We start from the raw sequence: 21704 nt of genomic DNA, 5'->3' as shown, positions 1-21704 counted from the left end.
ATCATAAACACAGGGGTGCTGGAGAACCCCGAAAGATTATATTCTGACAACACTCCAGGGGATGACAGGACTGTAAACAAAGCAAGAAGCTGCCATACACGGCCCAGGACAACCCAACACTTCACGTACCGGCTTACCTTTACATTTTGAGCACCAAAAAAGAACACAACAAAGTCTTCGAGTTCACAAACCGGTACAAATTAAATTATTGTAACACAGAATCTGTTAATTCAGCTCTTCAGCACTGGAATTAACATAATTAATAAAAGGAACCAGGTTAGTTTTTAGACCTTACAATAGTGAAATAGGTAGATTATGGTGCTCTTACCTTCTGATCAGATGATGTCGGGGTCACGGTGCTGTTCTGTTGCTCAGGTAGCAGTCCGTTCTCATTTACTTGCATTGTGCTTGTCTTTTCTAAGAGAGAAAAAAAAATCTAGGTTATTGTGACCTTCATTTCTACAAACGCCGCAAATAAAAAGATCGCTCATTTCTGATGAATGAATCCAAGGGGCTATCAAATCTATAACGATATGTATCACAGCTAATAATTTGGATTAAATAAATCATTTGATGTTGAGGCACAAAATACAATGTCACACGTTTGGAGGTAGAAAAGTTTGAAGCCATTTTCTTGGGGCCAGTAGACCTGCGCATGAGCGGCCCGAAAAGGAACGCAGCAAAATGAAACAAAACTGTCAGCTGAAGCGTTTTGCTTTGCGGGCACAAGCCCAGCGGCTAGTTTCCTAAAATGTTTCTTGGGATTGGGAACATCAGCCCGCTTTAAGAGTAAGTAAATGTCACGCGGGTGTAGTGATCTGTATCAGCCACTAGATGGCGGCAACGTCAAATTATATTACGAAGCAGAAAGCCACAAGGGGCAGTATCTAAAAACCCTGCGGCCAAAATAAACCTCAGGAACTAACCAGACGATAAAACATTTTCCCTTCACTGACTCCAAACGGCAATGGCGGAAGAAGTATCCGCTACGCGCCAACGCATTGAGTCAGTTTCACAATTAAATGGCTTCACGCCTCTGGACGTGGAAATAAATTTGCCCTGAAGGCCCTGCAATCTCAGAGCTACACACATTGTGCCGTTGGGGGATAAATATATTCCCGGTAGAAGCGCGCGGGGTGTAGAGACCGGCCGCTCTCACCGTTTGCGGCCTCCGCTTCCTCTTCTGAACTGGACGTGCTTTCCTCGTCGCCGACAGTTATGGTTCCCAGCGTCGTCCGCTCCTTTGACTGGTCTTGCACAGAAATCTTTTCTTTGCTGCTCATTCGACAAACCGAACTCCTGAAACGAAGGAACAAACAATAACTAACGGAAGAAAAGAAAGCACACCATTTTATTGATTTATTTTTAATATCAGATTAAAATGCAATTTCAAAAACACTGCCATGTTATTTTAATAATATTTTTAGTTTTTTTTATAATATAATGTATTCAGGCAGCTGCATATTAACCATTAAACACCCTGACTCTTTATCATACTAGTTGTGGGAAGCAAAAGAATGGCTCGGTCTTAATTACCCACTCGGACTCTCTGGCTACTGAAAACCTACGGAGGAACTGAGTTCGTTAGCATTGCCATGAAGAATCAGCAGTTGTTTTACGTCACTAAATTGAATTACAGAACAATCATTTAAGCTTCTTCCTAAAGAGTTGATATTGATTTTTGGTTCACGCCGATTTACGATTTAATCCCAAAGAACAGCCCCGTAATGATTTTATGTGCCGTTGAGCTCACCTCCTGTGTTTATTGGTGTACATCGTTTGCTGTTCGATCCCTGTGTCAATCACGGCTCGCTTTAGATTTGCCTCTTTCTCGCTCCGCAGCTGTAAGGATGGAGAGAAAAGGAGAAAGGGAGTCACGGGGTCCACCGGCGGCTATTAAAACATAAGTCTAAGACTCCATCAACGGACAGATCCATAAACCCAATAAAAAACCCACTACATAATTATACCAATCCTGGCCATGATGAAGCGCGTCATAATGTGTCTATGTAACAGTCGCGCTTTAATCGTTGTTTGCATGCTTTTATCCATCGCTTAAAGGTCTAGCGTTTTAAAAGTTAAACTGTCTATTCAAGCCGGAAGCGCTAAAAGCAGATAATATAAGATCAGCAAACACATGCGCGATATGCAGAGAAACAGGATGATCAATACGTTCCTAAATCAGAAGAAGCACCTTTTTTATGGCTTCCATGCTGGACTACTAAGACCCAACCCACAATGTCACCGGACGGGTGGGCAACAAGCAGAGAGCACAGGGGGTCCGGCTGCTAACCGCAGACATTACGACAAGCCAGTCGTCACACGTAACTCATCATAAGATCAGCGGGTGAACTTGTTTCAGGTGACTACCGCGTATGATGGAAATCTATGAGCCATTATTGGGACGGCAATGCGGGGTTTACATTTAGGTACAAAGGGTTAATCTCTGAAAGCCTTTAAGTTTCCTGAACAGGTATGAAATAAGGCTTTATTCTTTCCTATAATAACGAACTGAACGGATGCGGAGCTCACGGGAATCACGCGGCTGGCGGATGGAACATCAGCCCCACGCTACTTACATCTTCCTGCTTCTTCTGCAGCTCTTCCAAAAGACCAACGATATCTTCATCAGCAACATCGCTGGCTCTCTGGCCCTGAAAACAACACCGGAAAATTAATAGAAGAAAAAAGAATATCTTCCGGAAAAACATCCGCATATACACCGACGACAAGCGAGAATGCTGGCCGCGCATGTAGAAATTCAGCTAATTAACGCTACGGATGACTTCATCACATCCCGGAGAGGGGCTGGAGGCCAAGACTGATACCGGGGAGCTCTCGCTTTAAATGCCTCCACCCAGCAGAAGACTTTGATGCATCCAACCGACAACTCCTGATGCCAGAAGGGTAAACAGTGAATGCCGCCGGTCAGCCTTTATTAAGGTGCAGTTCCACCGACTCAGGAAAATTCAAACACTGCGGCATTTGAATCATTTCTAGTACCCCTTACCCCAAATAATTCTTTCGCCATTGAACAGGGTCTCATTCATAGCTTTCTGCGGATGCTTAATACTCAGATGGCACGTAAAGTACACACCGAGGAGAAACAGTTTCCAGTTTTTCTTGGTTTTGTCTAAGCGGAGCAGGACGTCGGATTGTAATGAGAGACGATAAGCATACTTATCGGGGAGGAGAAACACGAGGCAGAAGTCTTACGTTCCGACTCCAGTAATAAATAACGCCTGCGTGGATTTGCACCGAGTAAAAAGAATTGTGTTTCCATGCAAAACGGACACCAATATGCATTTTACACAAAAATAAAGCTGGGGTACAAATTTAACCCCTTAATGACAAAATGCATTGTTTTCAATGGGTTTAGGGACCGCCCATTGTCCTTAAGGGGTTAACAAGGATATATTAATTTATCATTAGTTGCTCGGCTGTGTGTGACGGGCCTCGAACGCCGGAACTGGAGAGGTATATAAGTAACCTACAGAACCACAGCTGGAGAGCTTGGCTGGCTCTGGATAATGTATGGTTAAATCAGTGAGATTTCATTAGACATTAAACGATGCATCATACAGGGCCAGCTCAGCCCTTTGTGCTCGAGAAACTTGCCGGTAGTAGCGGCCCTTCAGAATGAATAGCGAAGGAATTAAAACCACAAGTCTCCCTTTAGTGAATAGACCTCTTTGTGCCAATAGACTTTTACCCTGAGCAGAGTTATAGTTACCCCCGCACTCGGGACGCTAATGCAGTCAATGTAGATGGCAGTGATCTTCAGAATAGAAGCCAAACATATAAAGTATCTTTGCCACGTACCACGTTATTGAGCGCAGTCATGTCGCAGAAATGCTCTACAAGCAGCCTGCAGGCCTCTTCCACCCCCCAGTGAGCTGCTGCGTGAAGAGGCGTCCAGCCATCCTTGTCTCGCACATTGGGATCAAAGTTGGCTTGAAGCAGAAGCCTGGTCAGAGGAAAAAAACAAAAACTATTTCAATGCAACGCTGCAGAGACATGATGTAACCAAAACTATGACATCACGGCCGGTTACCTCATGACTTCTATGTATCCCTTGGCCGCAGCAACATGCAGAGCGCTTGCGCCCGTCTTCGGGTGTCGGATGTCTTCGATTTTACCCGCATTCAGCATCTGCCGAGCATCCTGCAGCATCACTTCTTCCTCCTCCCTCTTGGCGGCTTCGATGTCGATGCCTAGGAGAGTCCGTGAGCCTCTTGTGAGTCAGCGAAGTACAATCGTTCGGTTATTTTTGGCACTGAATTATAGTCTTTGTATCCAATGCGCTGTTACCCATCAAACGCTAAAGCTACAGAGAGAGACTTCGGGGACGGCGATTAATAATTCTGGTTTGACGGAGATTAATTTAAAAAAACACAGCAACGCCGCCATTTCCTTTATAAAATAATAAAATCAAGCCATTAACACCACGCTGCGGGATCTTTGAGAGCGATACAGCGCACGATGGGTTACAATGACTCAACCTCACTGCAAATCACAGTCCGGAGACTCCAATATAATCTCCAAATCCAAATTATTTAAAAGAAAATCATCGCTTATTTTAATATGCTAAAAAAAATTTAAAAAAATACAACGAGAAACCCCACATGGCTGATTTATTGCGTTAATTTGTTAATAGTCAATGCTATCCTTACGGCAGGGACATTCACAAGCCATGGCGTCAGGGCCGTTAGCGGGAACACAGGCAGGCGTTAGATCGCAAAACGGATTTTACGGAGAACAGGAAAAGGAAGCCTTCGTTTTCCAGCTGACCCCTCGGAGAACTACATGGGATTTTATTTCCATCTGCGGTGACCTCAGAGGCCCTGAAAGCTTCTGGAATTTTGCATTATTTTTATATTTCGGCCCCAATATGGCTATATCCAATTTAACCAACAACAACAAAAGCCTTAACAGTCCGAGCCATATGCGCAGAACCCGAGAACATCTACAGCTCCCTTCTGCTCTTAACAGCTTTGGGACCTCTTTGGGTCAAACGAGACTTTTGGAGCGGCAGGCCTGATGGAAAGGTTTCTCGGCGCAGTCCTGAGCCTCAGGCAGAGCACATTTTCCAGCATGAAGTCGTTTTCCTGTTATGGATTAACAGTTGCTTTAAAAGGGAAGCGTAAGCGGTGCCAAGATCCTCACCTCGCTTTGAAATTTCAGCCCGGAGCAAAGTCTCCATGCAGTCATCCTCGGCAATGTCGAGAGGGACGTCTCCATCGCTGTTCACGGCAGCTATGTTGGCGTTGTGTTTCAGGAGATACCTAGAACGGCCAGAACAACAACACAGAAGGGTTACGAGGGCCGCGGAAAGCGTTCCGATCGGAATTATAAGAGAATAAATAGAATTTTACAATAGAAAAACAGTTTTAATGATGACCCGCAGAGTGCATTGATTTTCAGGACTTGTTCTAGTTTTAAAGGAACAGTTAAGCCCATCGAGGGGGGGGGCATGCATTAAAACAAACACATGATCTCTGGACTCCTTTTCCCCCATAAAAAAGCAGCTTTGGGTACACCAGGTGCCCAGTTTGAGGCCCTGTAGTCAGACAAGTCTATGCATTATGAAGGTCCAACCTCAACGAGCTCTTGTTGCAGGAAGAGCATGGCTGGCTCTGGATAATGTATGGTTAAATCATCGAGATTTTCTCAAAGCCCCCTTACACATTAAATGATGCATCATACAGGGCCAGCTCAGCCCTTTGTGCTCAAGAAACTTGCCAGTAGTGAATGAATAGTGAAGGAATGAAAACCACAAGTCTCCCTTTAGCGAATAGACCTCTGTGCCAATGGAATCAGATACAGAGCGACCTAGCAAGTGGTAAGCGGTCATATCCCTGAGAAAAGCATTTGTTATAAATAAGACAGGATGAAGGCGGCTGTATAGAAGGACGAGTCCCCGGCACCACGCGTCGATCACACCGGTATACTCACTCTGCTATCTCCATGTAGCCGCAGGAGGCCGCGACGTGCAGAGGAGTCCACCCTTCATTATCGGCTTGGTTCACGTTGGCTCCGTGATTTACAAGGAATTCTACCACCTCCAGGTTTTCATCAATGCATGCCTATGGGGGCAAAACACACAACATACATGATTGCCTTGAAAGAAATACACGTGAGAGATTTGGTTACTGGTTGACGCAACATATTCCAGCTCAATAAATAATTCATGATTTTATCTAAAAGAAAGTTACTGAGATACAACAAACATTGACTACGCCTCTACATAAGCAAACCAAACATCTGGAGTGTTTCCCCCCAAAGTATCACCACCGCCACCTAAAACAAAGAAGGGGAACTCAAGGGAACACTCAGAATTATTAGGCTTATTCACTAAAAGGAGGGTAGACAGGAGAGTTGTAGTTTTAACTCTCTCTCCAACAAGGGCTGAGCTGGCCCTGTATAATGTAATGTATAGTCCAATGTCCTCGGAGACACTATATATAATTTATATACATTATACAGGGCCAGCCAAGCTCTTCCAGCAGCAGGGGGACATCGGATAAGTATCGTCACCCTCCCTTTATTGAGTAGACTCAACTCAAAGATGAAACTCATAAAAAGATGTAATAGAAGCCAAGTTTCACAGTCCCAGGTGGACCATTCTTAGCCCAAGTCCAGGTCTCAAAGTGTAGGAGTCCAAGACAGGGCTCTCCCAAACACACGGTTACCACGGCAATTGGGATATTGGGGCTGCAAAAACGCAGGTCGGCAGACCGGACCATAAGCTCAAAAAGAGAAATCCCAAAACATCAACAACGTTGATGGATTTATTACATGACACAGTAGCCGTAACCACGTTATCAACGGATCCAGGCATAAAAACCCCAAAATCACAAAAATAGCTGTCCAGAAGATTTAAGCCGGTTCGAGATTACAGATCCCTGAAGGTTAAGAGCATTAAGTGTAGGGCTGCAACTAACGATTATTTTAATAATCGATTAATCGGCCGATTATTTTTTCGATTAATCGATTAATCGGATAAAAAAAAACAATATGCAAATTTTTCGTTTATTTAAAAGAATTTAATGAACTGGATGTTAAAAAACAACTTAAAATTTACATTAACATTCTTATTTTGTTATGATGTAATAAAAAACAATATTTTCAAAGTACAAGAACCCAAACACAATATTTATGAAACAAAATAACCCCAAACATTCTGAAAAGAGGTGGACTATTACTGTTCAAGAAACTTTGCCCCAGCACTTTGCACTTTGCACCCAGCACTTTGCACCCAGCACTTTGCACCCAGCACTTTGCACCCAGCACTTTGCACCCAGCACTTTGCACCCAGCCCTGGCACTTTGCACCCAGCACTTTGCACCCAGCACTTTGCACCCAGCCCTGGCACTTTGCACCCAGCACTTTGCACCCAGCACTTTGCCCCAGCCCTGGCACTTTGCATCCAGCACTTTGCACCCAGCATTCAGCACTTTGCACCAGCACTTTGCACTTTGCACCCAGCCCTGGCACTTTGCACCCAGCACTTTGCACCCAGCACTGGCACTTTGCACCCAGCACTTTGCACTGTGCCCCTGCACCCAGTCTCTAACTCTGCCCTGCACCCAGCCCTGCCCCCACATTCTGCCCTGCCCCCACACTCACACTCTGCCCTGCACCCACTCTGCCCTGCACCCACACTCACACCCTGCCCTGCATCCCCACCCCCACTCTGCCCTGCACCCAGTCTCCCACTCTGCTCTGCACCCACACTCACACCCTGCATCCCCACCCCCACTCTGCCCTGCACCCAGTCTCCTGCCCTGCACCCCCCACCCCCACTCTGCCCTGCACCCCCACCCCCACTCTGCCCTGCACCCCCACCCCCACTCTGCCCTGCACCCACACTCACGAACCGCTCTGTGCGAATGGAGCCACTCGCACAGAGCGAACCGCTCTGTGCGAATGGAGCCACTCGCACAGAGCGAACCGCTCTGTGCGAATGGAGCCACTCGCACAGAGCGAACCGCTCTGTGCGAATGGAGCCACTCGCACAGAGCGAACCGCTCTGTGCGAATGGAGCCACTCGCACAGAGCGAACCGCTCTGTGCGAATGGAGCCACTCGCACAGAGCGAACCGCTCTGTGCGAATGGAGCCACTCGCACAGAGCGAACCGCTCTGTGCGAATGGAGCCACTCGCACAGAGCGAACCGCTCTGTGCGAGTGGCTCCATTCGCACAGAGCGATTCGCTCTGTGCGAGTGGCTCTGTGCGATCCGTGCACATAGACATGAAGAATACTTACCTCCGGAACGCGTCACATCCGTCACGTAGCTAAAAGAAGGCGGAGACTGCAGAGCGTGTAGCAGAAGCGGGGAACGCTCGTGGAGGTAAGTAAAAGGAGCCGAGTGCTCCAACAACGAATTGATCACTCGATTAATCGATAACGGAAATCGTTATCGATGATTTCCGTTATCGATTATTATCGATTTTATCGATTCGTTGTTTCAGCTCTAATTAAGTGCATATAAATAATAATTCGTTTAAAGAGGGGGCCACAATAACTAAAGGAATATAACTTATCTGAGTCAACTACAGTATGTGTAATAAAATATCACGCTACACACAGAATATACAGAATAATCTGACAACCAATCGGAATAGAAAGCCATTGGCTGCCCAACCAAGAAACGGGCAAACGGTTGGCTCTTCCCGGGTAGTCCAAACTCCCGTAACCCCCCGGTGCCAGCCCATGTTCTTTAATCGGTAGTGAATTATTTACAGACAGCCGTTCTCTTGCCTTCGCCAGGCTCCTTCCAGTATCCAAGTCAAGCTACGGTGTCCAAAATTAATCGGATGAGATGGGGGGGGGGATCATGGACAAACGATGAGAGGTTAGGCAAATTCCATAAATATTTAGTAAAAAGAACCTGGTGTAGATCACGAGGTACGTTCTCCTCCCAGACCAGACGTGATCTTCAAGAAGAGCCAATGATGACTTCATCTGGTCTCTCACCTCCAAAGAATGAGGTGGGAATCTCTAGGTTATTATCCAGACACAGTTAGAGAGAAAATATTTCCAGTTAAAGACTGGCGTCAAGTAGAGGAACGAAAACGTAGTGTTTTAGGCAACCTTAGGATGAGGTTTATTTAAAATGATGTTTACATTTTGTAAGGTTGAGCCCCACATGATGCGGCACCGAAAAAACCTGTAGATGGTAGGAACGTACTTGCGATTCCAGCAACCAATAGATTAGAACGTGACACAAACGTACTGCCGGTGCTCTCTAATCAGAATCTCTTAATAAGCGTGGATATTAAGCTTTCTTCGAGGACACAATGAAAGCGGGAAAAGCAGGAGGAAGAAAAATGGTGGAAAGATATGCCGAGCTCCTGGGACGACGATGCAGATGAACCGGCTCACCTGATATTTCTTTCATTTGCCAATTAAAAAGAAAACCAACAAAAGTTTGTTTATTTAAGTCTTAACCAGAAACAGAAGCCCCCAAATACCCAGATGTACAGAAGACTGAGCGACACGGACATAGCGGGGGCAGCTGTGCCACCACCACGTTACAGTTTTGGAGATGCAGGGACTTCTACTCGCATTTGCTATTCGTTGTGCTTTGGAGATGATGCTTCCCAGCATCTAAACACACAAGGCAAGTCCTATGGAGAATATAGGTTTCCCCTCGAGCATACCCCCCCGCCAGCGCTGTACACGGTTATAACCCCCCCCGCCAGCGCTGTACATGGTTATAACCCCCCCGCCAGCGCTGTACACAGTTATAACCCCCCCGCCAGCGCTGTACACAGTTATAACCCCCCCCGCCAGCGCTATACACAGTTATAACCCCCCCGCCAGCGCTGTACACGGTTATAACCCCCCCCGCCAGCGCTATACACAGTTATAACCCCCCCGCCAGCGCTGTACATGGTTATAACCCCCCCGCCAGCGCTGTACACGGTTATAACCCCCCCGCCAGCGCTGTACACAGTTATAACCCCCCCGCCAGCGCTATACACAGTTATAACCCCCCCGCCAGCGCTGTACACAGTTGTAACCCCCCCCCATGCTGTACACAGTAGGTAGGCATTGAGCCGATTCTTTATGCTCCATACACACATTACATGTTCATGCCGACACATTTACAACGCCAAGTTTATTAGTAGGTCGCAGCTTGTGTTTCCCAAACCGAGTTCCGCATGCGAGCTATAAGCCTTGATGAAGGCATCTGCCGTACAGCTGTGGGTTTTAAATACACAGGTTACAGGCACTGGAATTCTGCTTGGCCACCGTGCGTGGCACCTGCCGTGACGGCCATTACTACTTCATCACGGGCCCGGGGAATTCATTCATTTACTGAAAAGTTGCCAATAATTACACAAACGGATTCCAAAAGTTGGCTGTTGGCCACGTGGACTTTAATGCTTATGATAGCCGCGCGGTCCCTTTAAATGCCATTCGGCTGAATGCATCTCCCTGCATGTGATCTACCCGGCTCATTGTAAGTTCTTCCCTGACACTGATTGACAGCTTAAGCAGCCAATCGGTGGCAAGAAATTCCAGCTTATGGAGGTAGAAAGAAGATTATGCAGAATGGGTGCAAATTCAGTTTTTTCCTGAAAGCATATTCACGCACTCACAGAGGGCGAGGGATACTCACAGAGTATCTTAATACGTCTTATATTATAGCAGGGGTGCCGCGGGCACTTGGCTGCCCCTTTAACATAAGTCCCTTTGGTTGACGTTTTCACTGTCAGGCCTGCTGGTGATTCATAACCTACATCGTGTTATACATACCGGGGGCCGCTACGACAAATTAAAAACATGAGATCTGGGAAGGGCAAGACAGAAAAATACATCCATAGAGATAATAGCGAATAGCGGTGAAAAGTTACACTAGTACATAGAAGCTCTGGGGAGGAAGAATGCCTCGCTTGTCTCCAGTGAGCGGTAAAACGCGATCAGGGAAACACTCCTAGCGATCCTTTGTGTATCACAAGAACAGGCTTCCCGTCTTCAGCCGCAGGACCCGAGGACTCTCGTCAAGAATAAACTTGTAAACATGCGCTTGCTGGCTTCTGACGCCGGCAGATTTCTTGGTTGCTTCCAAGATGGGTTATTTACAGCGGGTGCTGCCGGGACAGAGGAGATAAGAAACGACCAAGGTTCATGTAAAGCAGCAAGGTTCATGACCCGGGGCTTTGCACAGATCCTTCAAAACATTCATTGCAAAGCAGCCCATAACGTGCTCGAGTTCTTCCTTTTGGGCTTTATTCACTAAAGAGAGTCGGGAAGGGTTGCAGTTTTGTGCGGGCGCCCGGCCAGCCCCTGCTGCAAGAATAACTTGGAAGGCCGTGTAGAAAACATATAGAGCTATACGTTGTACGGCGCCAGTGCATACGCTGCCGATACGCCTCTTGATTTCCCCCGGGAATCAGGTCGCCATGGCGACTATAAACCACTTGCTTTAATGTAATAACTTGGCTTATTAAATAGTTTCCGCTAATTCTTTATTTAATATAAAATTTGCCTCCTACATTTTCAGGGCTGCCTCCAAGATCCAAACCAAGTTTGCCAACCCCTGACTTAAATATGCTTCCCGCATTAAACCGAAGCAGCCGGGGGAGGAGGGAAAGGGTTAAACAGCTATAATGTATAAAACAAAACAATTTGTACCGATCTATGCATGTTTTTCCCCCAATATACACTTAACATAAATATAACTTAGAAGAGGCGACAAAGACGCAAACCGATATATGAAAGATCTCGCCGGCATGTGAAGTGTTAAGGTTAACCGCGTAGTTGCTGGCCTTCTGTCTGTCCATATAAGGGACGGGCAGCAAAGCTGAGAATCCGAAAGCCCCGGGAACAAAAAAGGAATCCTGGGCTGTACTGGCGTGTGAAAAGCAGAGGAAAGCGCCAGAAATAAATACACTCGCGCATGAAGTAATGGAAAAGAGAGGAGCTCGCAAAGAGAGACCCAGCGTTCTCTGATGAGAATCCCAGCTCGGCCACTTCAAACGGCTCCTAATAACGGCTCGCTAAACGGGTCATTTACAGAAAGAAAATGCAGTAACGTGAATTAAAACAAACTAAAGATTTTTATGACTACAAACACTTGGGCGTAGAGGCAGCCAGGCGCATGTATGATTTATTGATCCGCTCCCACTGACCACAATCGGAGCGAGAAGTAAGAGAATGAGTTTCATTTTCTAAATAAATAATATAATAAAAACGTAAGAATTTGTAACAAAAAAGAACTATGAAAGAAAGAAGAAAGTCCACATATTTATTACTGATATGAAAAGGGCATTTAACTTGGTACGTCAGCGTTGCAGGGATCATGGGAGACCAGAAAGGTACAAGAAAAGGGAAGACTTCTGGAACGGCTGCCCCGATTCCCATGTTACTGACACCGGAGGGTTATTTTACTTAGTATTTTGCCATATCTGGTTAATTGTATCGTTTAGCCAAAAATTAGAAAGGAAAAAGTGTTCTCAAAAGCGGCAGCTAAAAGGTTGGAGAAGTTGTGTAGAGATTTGGTTTCGGGGACGCCTCGGTGAGAGTATCGGAAAGCACTAGCCGTCTACACGTTATTGTGCCCGACACTAAAGAAGATGTTTTGTTGAAGGGAGTACTGAGGTAGAAACTGCAGCCTGAGTAGCCGCCCTCCCCAAAGCGTTCATGGCGCCAGCACTGGAGCGGACTTGCGCACAAAAGATAGCGGGGGGGGGGGGGGCGGTGCATATGGGGAGCCTCTACAGAACTCAGCCATGCATTTGTAAAGGGACCATGCAGCTATCATATGCTTTAAAGTGAATACCATGGCTGTCCTTTTAACCGTGTATCCTGTGTCAGTTCCGCAATGTGCTGATCTTGTGCCATCAGCCTTTAATCTGTATGAAAACAAAGTGCAAGAATCCAGCGCACACCCAGCGAATACCATTCAAGAAACATCTAAGGCATAAAGATTGGCGATTCCATACATTATACGGCCATATATAGCTTAGCCGGCCTTTATGTCAAAGTACTACAGGTTTGGCGAGTCCTGTATAATGTTCTCGGCTATATTGCTTCCCAAGGATCTGAATCAGTGGGACAGAGCTGCACCTTAACGCAGTGTGACTCCCCTGTAATGTAAAGGCCTTGCTGTGTGAACCTGCATGTCAGTGACAGGACGGCACATTCCTGCTACAGATCAGAATGAGAGCTGCTAATCAGCTCCTGGGATCTAAACCAAGGCAGATCCTTCCAGTCAGGAGGAGCCCAGCACCAGAAAGCTGGGGGGAGGGTATAGGAGGAACCCCAAACGGGGAGGAAAAAAGAAGCCCTGATTTCACTATTTAAAAAGCATGGCTTTATCTGTGATTAAACAACACAAATGTCAATGTACGGTTTCCTCCTCAAACCAGCAGGGCCCGTAAGGAAATAAACGTTTACACAGGAATTCAACCATTTTTTTTCCTGGGGCCTAAGAGCAGGGGGGTGGGATAGGTAGATGTGATCTGCGAGGGGGGGTCCGTGACGACCCGCTAACCAACTTCCCGCAGACATGATCATCAAGCAATTATCAGAATGACAGCTAAAATGACACATTAAAAGCGGCTAACATCTGCGTTATTACGTCTGACGTCGGCCGCCCCACCTGCCGGGTCCCCGTCAGACGCCTGCCAGCGTTCAAAGACCTTCTCGTGCCACGATGACCGGACTGGAGGCTCGAGACCCCAGGAGAGCAGCGCTGGGGGGTCCATCAATGGAGTTTTCAAGACTACAATTTAAAACTTCCTGGTACCCCCGTGTTGTCACCATGGCAGCCAATTAACACGATCATGTCCCTGGTCGCTATGGTGATAAGGCCACTTCATTCACGCAAAATCACTAGTACGCCAATAACGAGAGACTGGAACAGAGCGCGGGTTAATGGGGCGGTCGTGAAGCAAGTTATGATTGGCTGAGCCTGAATTTAACCATTTATTACAGGGAAGAAATCTCCTACGGGGTCTACAAACGGGGGGGGGGTCTCAAACGGGAGTATTTCACAATTTTAGACCAATGACAGCGTCTCATACTGAGCAAAAATTGGTAAATACAGAAATATCTAAACATTTAAACTATCTCTATACACGTAACCATTCCCTAAGGATTCAGCCATGTACACGCGTGGGTCTACCACACGCTAAAGCCGGTAATTAAGCCGGTCGTGTAACTCCCCAACGTCAGAGTTTTAAGGAGAAACCCGAGCAGATGGCGACTTATTATTCTCCGACAAAGCGGGGAACGGAGCCGGCCGCGTGAAAACGACACGACGGGGGCTAATAACAGCCGGCAGCTCTATACACACGCAGAGCCAGAGGAAACGCGCATCCAGATCGCCGTCCGCGGGACTTAACCCTTTGACTGCCAAGCACACACACGATACGCATCAGAAAACCCCTCTACCCCACTTTCGAGTTTAAACACAAAGGCTTTGGAGAAAGAGGCCGCTACTGGATGGTCAGATATTTTAAGGTTTAAATACAATTTTAAACCCCCCCCACACTCAGGGATTGCATATGGAATCAAAAAAGATTAGTTACCATGGCGACCAAAAACTAGAGATGCCAGCGTCTTATCCATTGTTAGATCAGCATGCAGGAACTATTGTTGATCTCCGCTTACACGACCTCCACCAACATATACATTTAATATAAATATATATATATATTAGGTGTGCATGCGCTGTGATACGATGCGTACGGTCACTCTTACAGGGGCTTGGACAGCTGCTTATATCGGATGGGATTGCTTGGCATGTGGGAGCTTTTCATATAAATGGTTTTGTGACATTCTCTATATGATTTGGGAAAGGCAGCTCGCTCGTTACTTTATTTGCCTGGGTTTCGCCGGGATTGTCGAGCGGATAAAGCCTTTCCTGTATCATGCGCGGTAGAAGGGCCTGCTGCCAGAACGAAGCTCCACAGATAAGCTCTATCAGCCTCAACACGGCGTCATAAAACCGACACGGCTATAATCTCTTCCGCCAGCAGACCTCAAGCTGCCGGGGAGGAGGGAGATCTTCCCCGCCACCGAAAACTGCCAGCACTTCACATAACGCTCACCCAGTGACCTCCGCTCATACACACGGCAAATACACGCATGATATCCGCCTTCACACGAGGGCACGGAACGGATCACCGGTACTGAAGGATCTCTAAACATATCAGTGATGTAAGTATTACATCATAGATATTATATGGTGACAGTCAGCTGCATCCAGCAGCCCCAGAGGGGATCATTAGGAAGTTTGCTCATCAAGATCGTACTCAAAGTCTAATCGCGTAATTTGTAGGCGTTACATAAATAAATGGAAATATATTTGATACGAGTAGATTGTGCCTCTAAATCATTAAAACGGGACCCTCATACAAAACATTAGGAGCGCAGACGCGGAAGCACCGCAGGGTCATGTGACCCCCATGGTGAAACTGCAGCTGCTGTCTCTGGGAAAGTCAGGGGTGAGGGCAAGAGATGATGAGAGAGAGTGAGTATGTATAAATGTGCATGTGTGCGAGTATAAATGTTTGCGTGTAAATGTGTGTTTGCAGCATGAGTGTGTATATGTGTGCCAGTGTGTGTTACTGGGGGGGGGGGGACCAGGGGCCGAACTTCCAGCGAGCAGAACACAAGTCGGTATCAGAGGCTTCAGACGCGCCCCCGTCTCCTACTAACAGACTTTCCAAAGAGGAGACGACGTACACATAAGACACAGTAACTACTACTACCGCAATGTGTGTGTGTTTTCTATAGGGGGGATATGTCCTCCCATCATACATAAAGCCAATAACCAATATAGAGATCTCTATTAAATTCACGTTAATTCAGCGCTTCGCTCGGATGTGAATCGTGTAACGGCAGAGCCGAGACATCACCGCACCGCTTTACACGCAATCCAGAATCTTTACAGATGGATAATTACAGAAAGGAAGGATTTAAACAATTTACGCCGTGTGATCGGGGGAGATTTGTACAGTCGGGGGGTTTGTAGACGGCACCAGCGGGGTAAACAACTTCCAGAAGATCCGCGGACCTCGCACCAAACGCTCCGCCAGCATCAGACTAACCACGTCTGCAAAAACATCACGCTGAATATTCCCGACTCCTCATCACACTGCCTGCGGTACACAACGGAATGGCTCGGTCTCACTCACCCAGGAACGGACTTCATTAGCATTGCCATAAAGCATCAGCTCAGTGTGGCGTTCATGCAGAAAAACATCACGGCCGACAACAATGGATGTTTTCAATTGTTATCCATCGCTGGGGGAGGGGTTATTATTCAGCCCAGGAACTCGGCTGAGAAATTCGGAAACTTTTCATATCATTCCAGGTCATGCAGTTACCGGTCACCCCAAGTGCCCCCCAATCATTACCCGGTACCATCCATTTCACACACAGAACCCCCCCCCCCCAAAAGCAGCTCACTTGGACCATTAATTACTCATTAATGCGGTTAATAAATAATAATCTGGCTTTTAACCTCACTTGACACCATAAACAGCCAATCTTTTGGAAAGTCACTGACCGTCAGCCATTCCCCTCTTACTATTACCGCTGCCTAACGCCAGGAGCAGAGACAATCCCCAGATCCCGGAGATAAGAAATATCGGCATCCGTCACAAGAGAAGGGAGTAAAGATCCGAGGAAAGGACTTCATTAGCATCGTCGTAAAGCATCCGCTCGGTGCCGTAAAGCATCAGCTCGGTGCCGTAAAGCATCCGCTCGGTGCCGTAAAGCATCCGCTCGGTGCCGTAAAGCATCCGCTCGGTGCCGTAAAGCATCAGCTCGGTGCCGTAAAGCATCAGCTCGGTGCCGTAAAGCATCAGCTCGGTGCCGTAAAGCATCAGCTCGGTGCCGTAAAGCATCAGCAGAGAAAATCACCCGAATATCATACGACTGCGGATAAAACCGCACATATTTCACTTCATTTATATTTTGTTGAGTCTTTTGCCCAAAAAATATTCAATATCAGCCAAGGGCCGCGGTTGGTCGCAGTGAACGCGGCTCCTGTTAATACATTGATCTATAAAAGCTTAAGCTACATAACGTCGTTGAGAGTCACGGCCCCGCTGGACAGCCCTCGTACGGAGGCGTGTTCTTCACGTGACGATGCCGACCAACGCACACGGAGCACGTACCGCATCTCGGTCTTCTGGGTACGGACTGACGGTTTATCACGCTATCACGCCGGCCCGCAGAACGCTTCATACAGATCCCAGGAGCCGACATCCAAACAGAAATCCCGCAGCCCCTCGGATAACACGCAGGGGGCACCGAGTGTGATGACCACACAGAGCGCCCGCACTCAGTAACACTTCGCCCGATGACATCACAGCGCCGGCAGGAACGGTAAAAGTAATTAACCCATCGCAGACCGACACAGCGCGATCCGACAGCCGGGCCAAAAACCTGATCTCACAAAACACGACAAACATAACGCCACCAATCAACGGCGGCGGGGACATCCAGCGACACCATTAATGAAACAGACACCGTGTGGCCGTCCAGCCGGGCCGACCCTTCCTGCGCTACACACTCTGACCTTTACCCTGGAGCCGCGTGTCTATCCCACGCGTGTTTAAATTCCCTCACTGGATTAACACCTACCACTTCCGCTGGGAAGCTGCTCCAGTTATCTACCACCCTCTAAATAAGATCCTAAAGATGGAGATGTTTAGCGTATGTAAAATCACAGGTGACAGAGCGCACTTTTTTTAATATTACATATAAAGCATGAGAAGAGAGATAAACGATATGCAGAGGGAGATGTAAAGTTATATAAAGCTTTCCTGACCCCAAAGATCTTCATTCCATCTGAAGAGGAGACCTCTGAGGTCCCAGATGCCTAAGCAACCGCGTATAAACTGTATGAACGGAATGCTCTATAAGCCCCCATCACAGAAACCAATGACACAGAGCAGTAGGATGATAGGGGGTCACAGATTCCGGGCCGACTAAACAGAGCGGTGGGCCTCATGCGGCCCCGCAGTTACAGAGAGCAGTCCAAGTCCCTAGCGAGCAGTCCAAGTCCCTAGCGAGCAGTCCAAGTCCCTAGCGAGCAGTCCAAGTCCCTAGCGAGCAGTCCAAGTCCCTAGCGAGCAGTCCAAGTCCCTAGCGAGCAGTCCAAGTCCCTAGCGAGCAGTCTAATGGTTGTTTCTGATGCTACAAAGAGACAGCAAGTGACACTGAACGCACAAACAGAAGTCTCTTTAGACAGCGCCCGGGATGTTGCTATTCTGGTGGTCGGGGCCCAAAAGACACAAACATTTGCACGTGAAGAGCAGCATTATCCATCACAAAAGAATGAAGCTGCAGCTCTGGCCACAGAAACGCGGAATGTGACAGCAGATCAGGCCCCGTTCGGCCCGTCAGTCTCCCTGATGTAGAGATGTCGGTCTCATCTTAGATTCAGAAGCCATTTGCCTGCCGCGTTTACTTTACTGTGAAAGTGGTGAATGAGTGGAACAGCGTCCCGGCAGACGTGGTAGAGGGTAATACAGTGAAGGAATTTAAACACGCATGGGATCGTCATACAGCTCCTGAATCTAAGACGAGACCAACGACTGACTAAGGTCGCAGTTTTTACATCAGGAAATATGGAAGACCAGATGGGCCGAATGGGGCCGCTCTGCCGTCACATTCTATAGGTTTCATGTATAGGGTTTGTGGGGGAAATGTAACCAATCAAATCACATCATCAGGCTGTTTTTGTTTAGTTGTGAAGCACCCCCTCCCCGGGGTAACAGGGCACACAGCACTTTCAGGGTGTAACATGAGACAGGAAAGCCCCCCTTGGTGTGAGGCAGCACAGAATCAATTCACAGCTGTCACAAAGTGATGCGCGGCCAAGTGACAGCACTGACGTCACGTCACTTTCGGGGGATCATCATCTAAGGTTATGACATCACGGACCGGGCCCAGTGACGCCCCTGGTGCGAGGTGCCCGTTGCTAGGAGACACGGTACCCCAGCTGGCAGTGCCTGTTACCTGGTGCAGGGCGCTGATGCCGTCGGTGTTGGTGCTGTCAATGATTTCCTTCCCGTCCTCTCTCCGGAGCATCTCCTCCGCCTCCAGCAAGTCCCCTCCGGCACAGGCCGCCAAGAACTCCGCCGCCCGCTCGAAGCGGACTGTGCGCCCCCCGTCCCCTTCCCCCTTAGAGCCCCTGCCGCCTTCATCTTCTTCATTCCCATCCCCGGCTCTCTTCCTCCTCCGCCGTCGTTGCCACCGAGGCTCTGGGGCCTCCTGGTTGGTGCAGGAAAGAGTCCACTGCCGTAGCTGCTCTTTCCGCCTCTCCTTGGCTTGCGCAGCGGCAGCAGCCCCTTCCGCCATGTTTTGCTCCTAATGCCGCCGCCTGAATACCCCCCTCCCTTCTCCTTCTCCACCGCCCTTTACGTCTCGATTCCTGCCGCCAGCTTTCGGCTTCGCGTCATGACGAACTAGCCTAGCCTGCCGCGCACGGCATGCCGGGAAATGTAGTCCCCGCCTCCGACACACCTACGGGTGCTGCGTGAGCTCACTGTGTGACGGCAAGCACCCTTACCAAGTGTCCCTCCGTAGAAAGAACAGTCCCAAATCCTTCTTTCTGTCAGTAATAATGGAATGAAACTCTTTTCTGCTAAATAAAATATTTGTGTTGCTATTATTTTGCTCTCCAGTAACATAATCCCTGAATAAATATCCTGAAAATCTAAGATGTTACCTATGGAATTTTGGGGATTCTCAACAAGATTTATTGGGGTCCCATTTAATAATTTTAAAAATAAAATAATCATTCGGCCCGTCATATCCAGCCGCCAGCCACACTTATGTCATGTGGCGGCTGCTGGCCTTAAAGCGGCAGGTCCTCCTCATCATCGCTAATCCGGCCCTGGTCTCCACATCCAAATCTGTATGCCATCCATTCTTACAGGACGTCTCGGAACGTATGGCGGCCTCCTGCCGTAGAATTATTACTAGACGGTATAAACAAAGTCCCAGCATCATTTCCCTTGTGATTTGCCCGGGGGCCATTCCATGCTATATATATATAGAACATCTTGGGCCATTACTCATCAACGTCTTTTCCACGATCTTATCTCTACATGTCATTCACGAACCATTATTTACTAGATATCCCTCCTGTGCTGTTGCGTCACGTTCTGGGCCATGCCCGGGTGAACTCCCATCTGTTTTACGGATTTAAGTATTTTCTAGTTTTTTTAAACTTAGCATTTTTTTATTTTTTGTATTTCCTGTGATTTTGGGAAGATACTTTCAGGTCTGTAGTACCCTGTGATAGACTCGTACCAAGCAAACACCCTGAGCTCCTAGAAGACAGGGACATCATCATCGTTTGATATTTGTCTTTACTTTCATTTAACACAAGTCGTACAGTTTACATGTTTTTGATATAAATCTCAGCTTTTCCCCTATTTTAACAATCTCTGATTCACGCCTGGAGATCATCTTGTTGATTTCAAGCTTGACCCAGACGAATTAATCTTATTGACCAGTTTGTGATCATCTGTGTTGTTCTAAAGCAGGTTCTAGGTTACGCAAGAGCATTAGTGGGTTCTAAGTCAGAGTATGCGTTTCCAATGATTTATTTTTATTGCTTTATTAATTTGAATACAATTTGCGTCAATAATATAAGATATTCTATAAATACACCTATAAAAAATATGAATGGCGGCTTTTATGTGTCAATTTTTATAGGTGCATATTTCAAATATTTTTTTTATGAGTATATTTTACGCATGTGTCACTGGCTGCCATCTTGGAATTCTTTGTAGGACATTGGAAGCAGCTTCAGCTTTTGACGTATCTGCTGATGATCTGAACATTGACCAGGATTCTGGAGATCCTTAATTGGAGACTCCTGTTACAGTCGTCTGTCTCAAGTTCTGCACCTTCTGAGATTTGGAGCAGTATTTAGGAATCTATGGTTCATATACCCGGTGTTTTACTTCAGATGGGACAAGGAGGAAAGGTGTGGTGCTTAGATTGAGGAACGCTACTTGAAAGGTCCTGCTAGTAGTTTAACCCTAGGGGTTGTATTTAGGTACTTGCACCTGAGAAGGAACAGAAATGAGTGAGATTCGGCAGTTAGGATACAAAATATAATTCTATATATCTACATCCAGGAGTGGACTGGCCAGTTGGCTCATCGGGCAAATGGCTGGTGGGCCCATCTTAACAGCGGCCCTGTACTCACCCCACTCCAGCAGAAGACCAGGTGCTGCGGTGTTCTTCCACCAAGATCAAAACGTATAGTGCAGCCTATCATATCCAGCCATGCTTATGCCATAAGGTGGCCACCATCCTTAAAGTGCCAGGGCCATCTTCTTATCCCCAGTACGGCCCCCTTTCTACATCTGTTTGTTTCTGGTAGCTCAAGCGTCTATTTTTAATTTCGATGTTACTCATCCATTCTCGTGTCATGAACAGACAACATTTTGCCAAAACAAATCATGTTAAGAAGGGGAGTGCTGAGTTAACACCGTACATAATAATAAAATGTTTCCTGTTGCTTATAAGTTGCAAGTCACACAATCAAGGAATCGTGTCGGAACGTACACAGTTGTGGTGACTAATTGTCTAACTTATCGATAGACTGTAATATGTTTTGTATGCCTGTCTGCAAGCATTTAGGCGAGGTTCGAGATAATTGTCAGGGAGATGTGTACAAAGGCAGAGAAAACTCCTAGCACATGTCACA

At 47.2% G+C, this 21704-nt stretch overlaps 1 protein-coding gene across 2 annotated transcripts in view; it reads right to left on the bottom strand.

Annotated features, from left to right (window-relative positions):
- The window catches only part of PPP1R12C (protein phosphatase 1 regulatory subunit 12C), a 30432-nt gene extending 11076 nt beyond the window's left edge, over positions 1-19356 (bottom strand). For both annotated transcript variants that reach the window (XM_053452236.1, XM_053452237.1), the window contains exons 1-9: positions 18995-19356; positions 5956-6086; positions 5167-5285; positions 4055-4214; positions 3823-3967; positions 2580-2654; positions 1754-1842; positions 1160-1299; positions 329-417 (exon numbers count right to left, since the gene is read on the bottom strand). In XM_053452236.1, the coding sequence (XP_053308211.1) occupies positions 329-417; positions 1160-1299; positions 1754-1842; positions 2580-2654; positions 3823-3967; positions 4055-4214; positions 5167-5285; positions 5956-6086; positions 18995-19336 (1290 nt within the window). In that variant the 5' untranslated portion in view covers positions 19337-19356. The remainder of the gene's footprint in view (positions 1-328; positions 418-1159; positions 1300-1753; positions 1843-2579; positions 2655-3822; positions 3968-4054; positions 4215-5166; positions 5286-5955; positions 6087-18994) is intronic.
- Positions 19357-21704: the final 2348 nt, after the last annotated feature.

This window comes from Spea bombifrons, chromosome 12 (assembly GCF_027358695.1).
Source record: "Spea bombifrons isolate aSpeBom1 chromosome 12, aSpeBom1.2.pri, whole genome shotgun sequence".
NCBI lineage: Eukaryota > Metazoa > Chordata > Amphibia > Anura > Pelobatidae > Spea > Spea bombifrons.
This window is presented reverse-complemented; position numbering and strand designations above follow the sequence as displayed.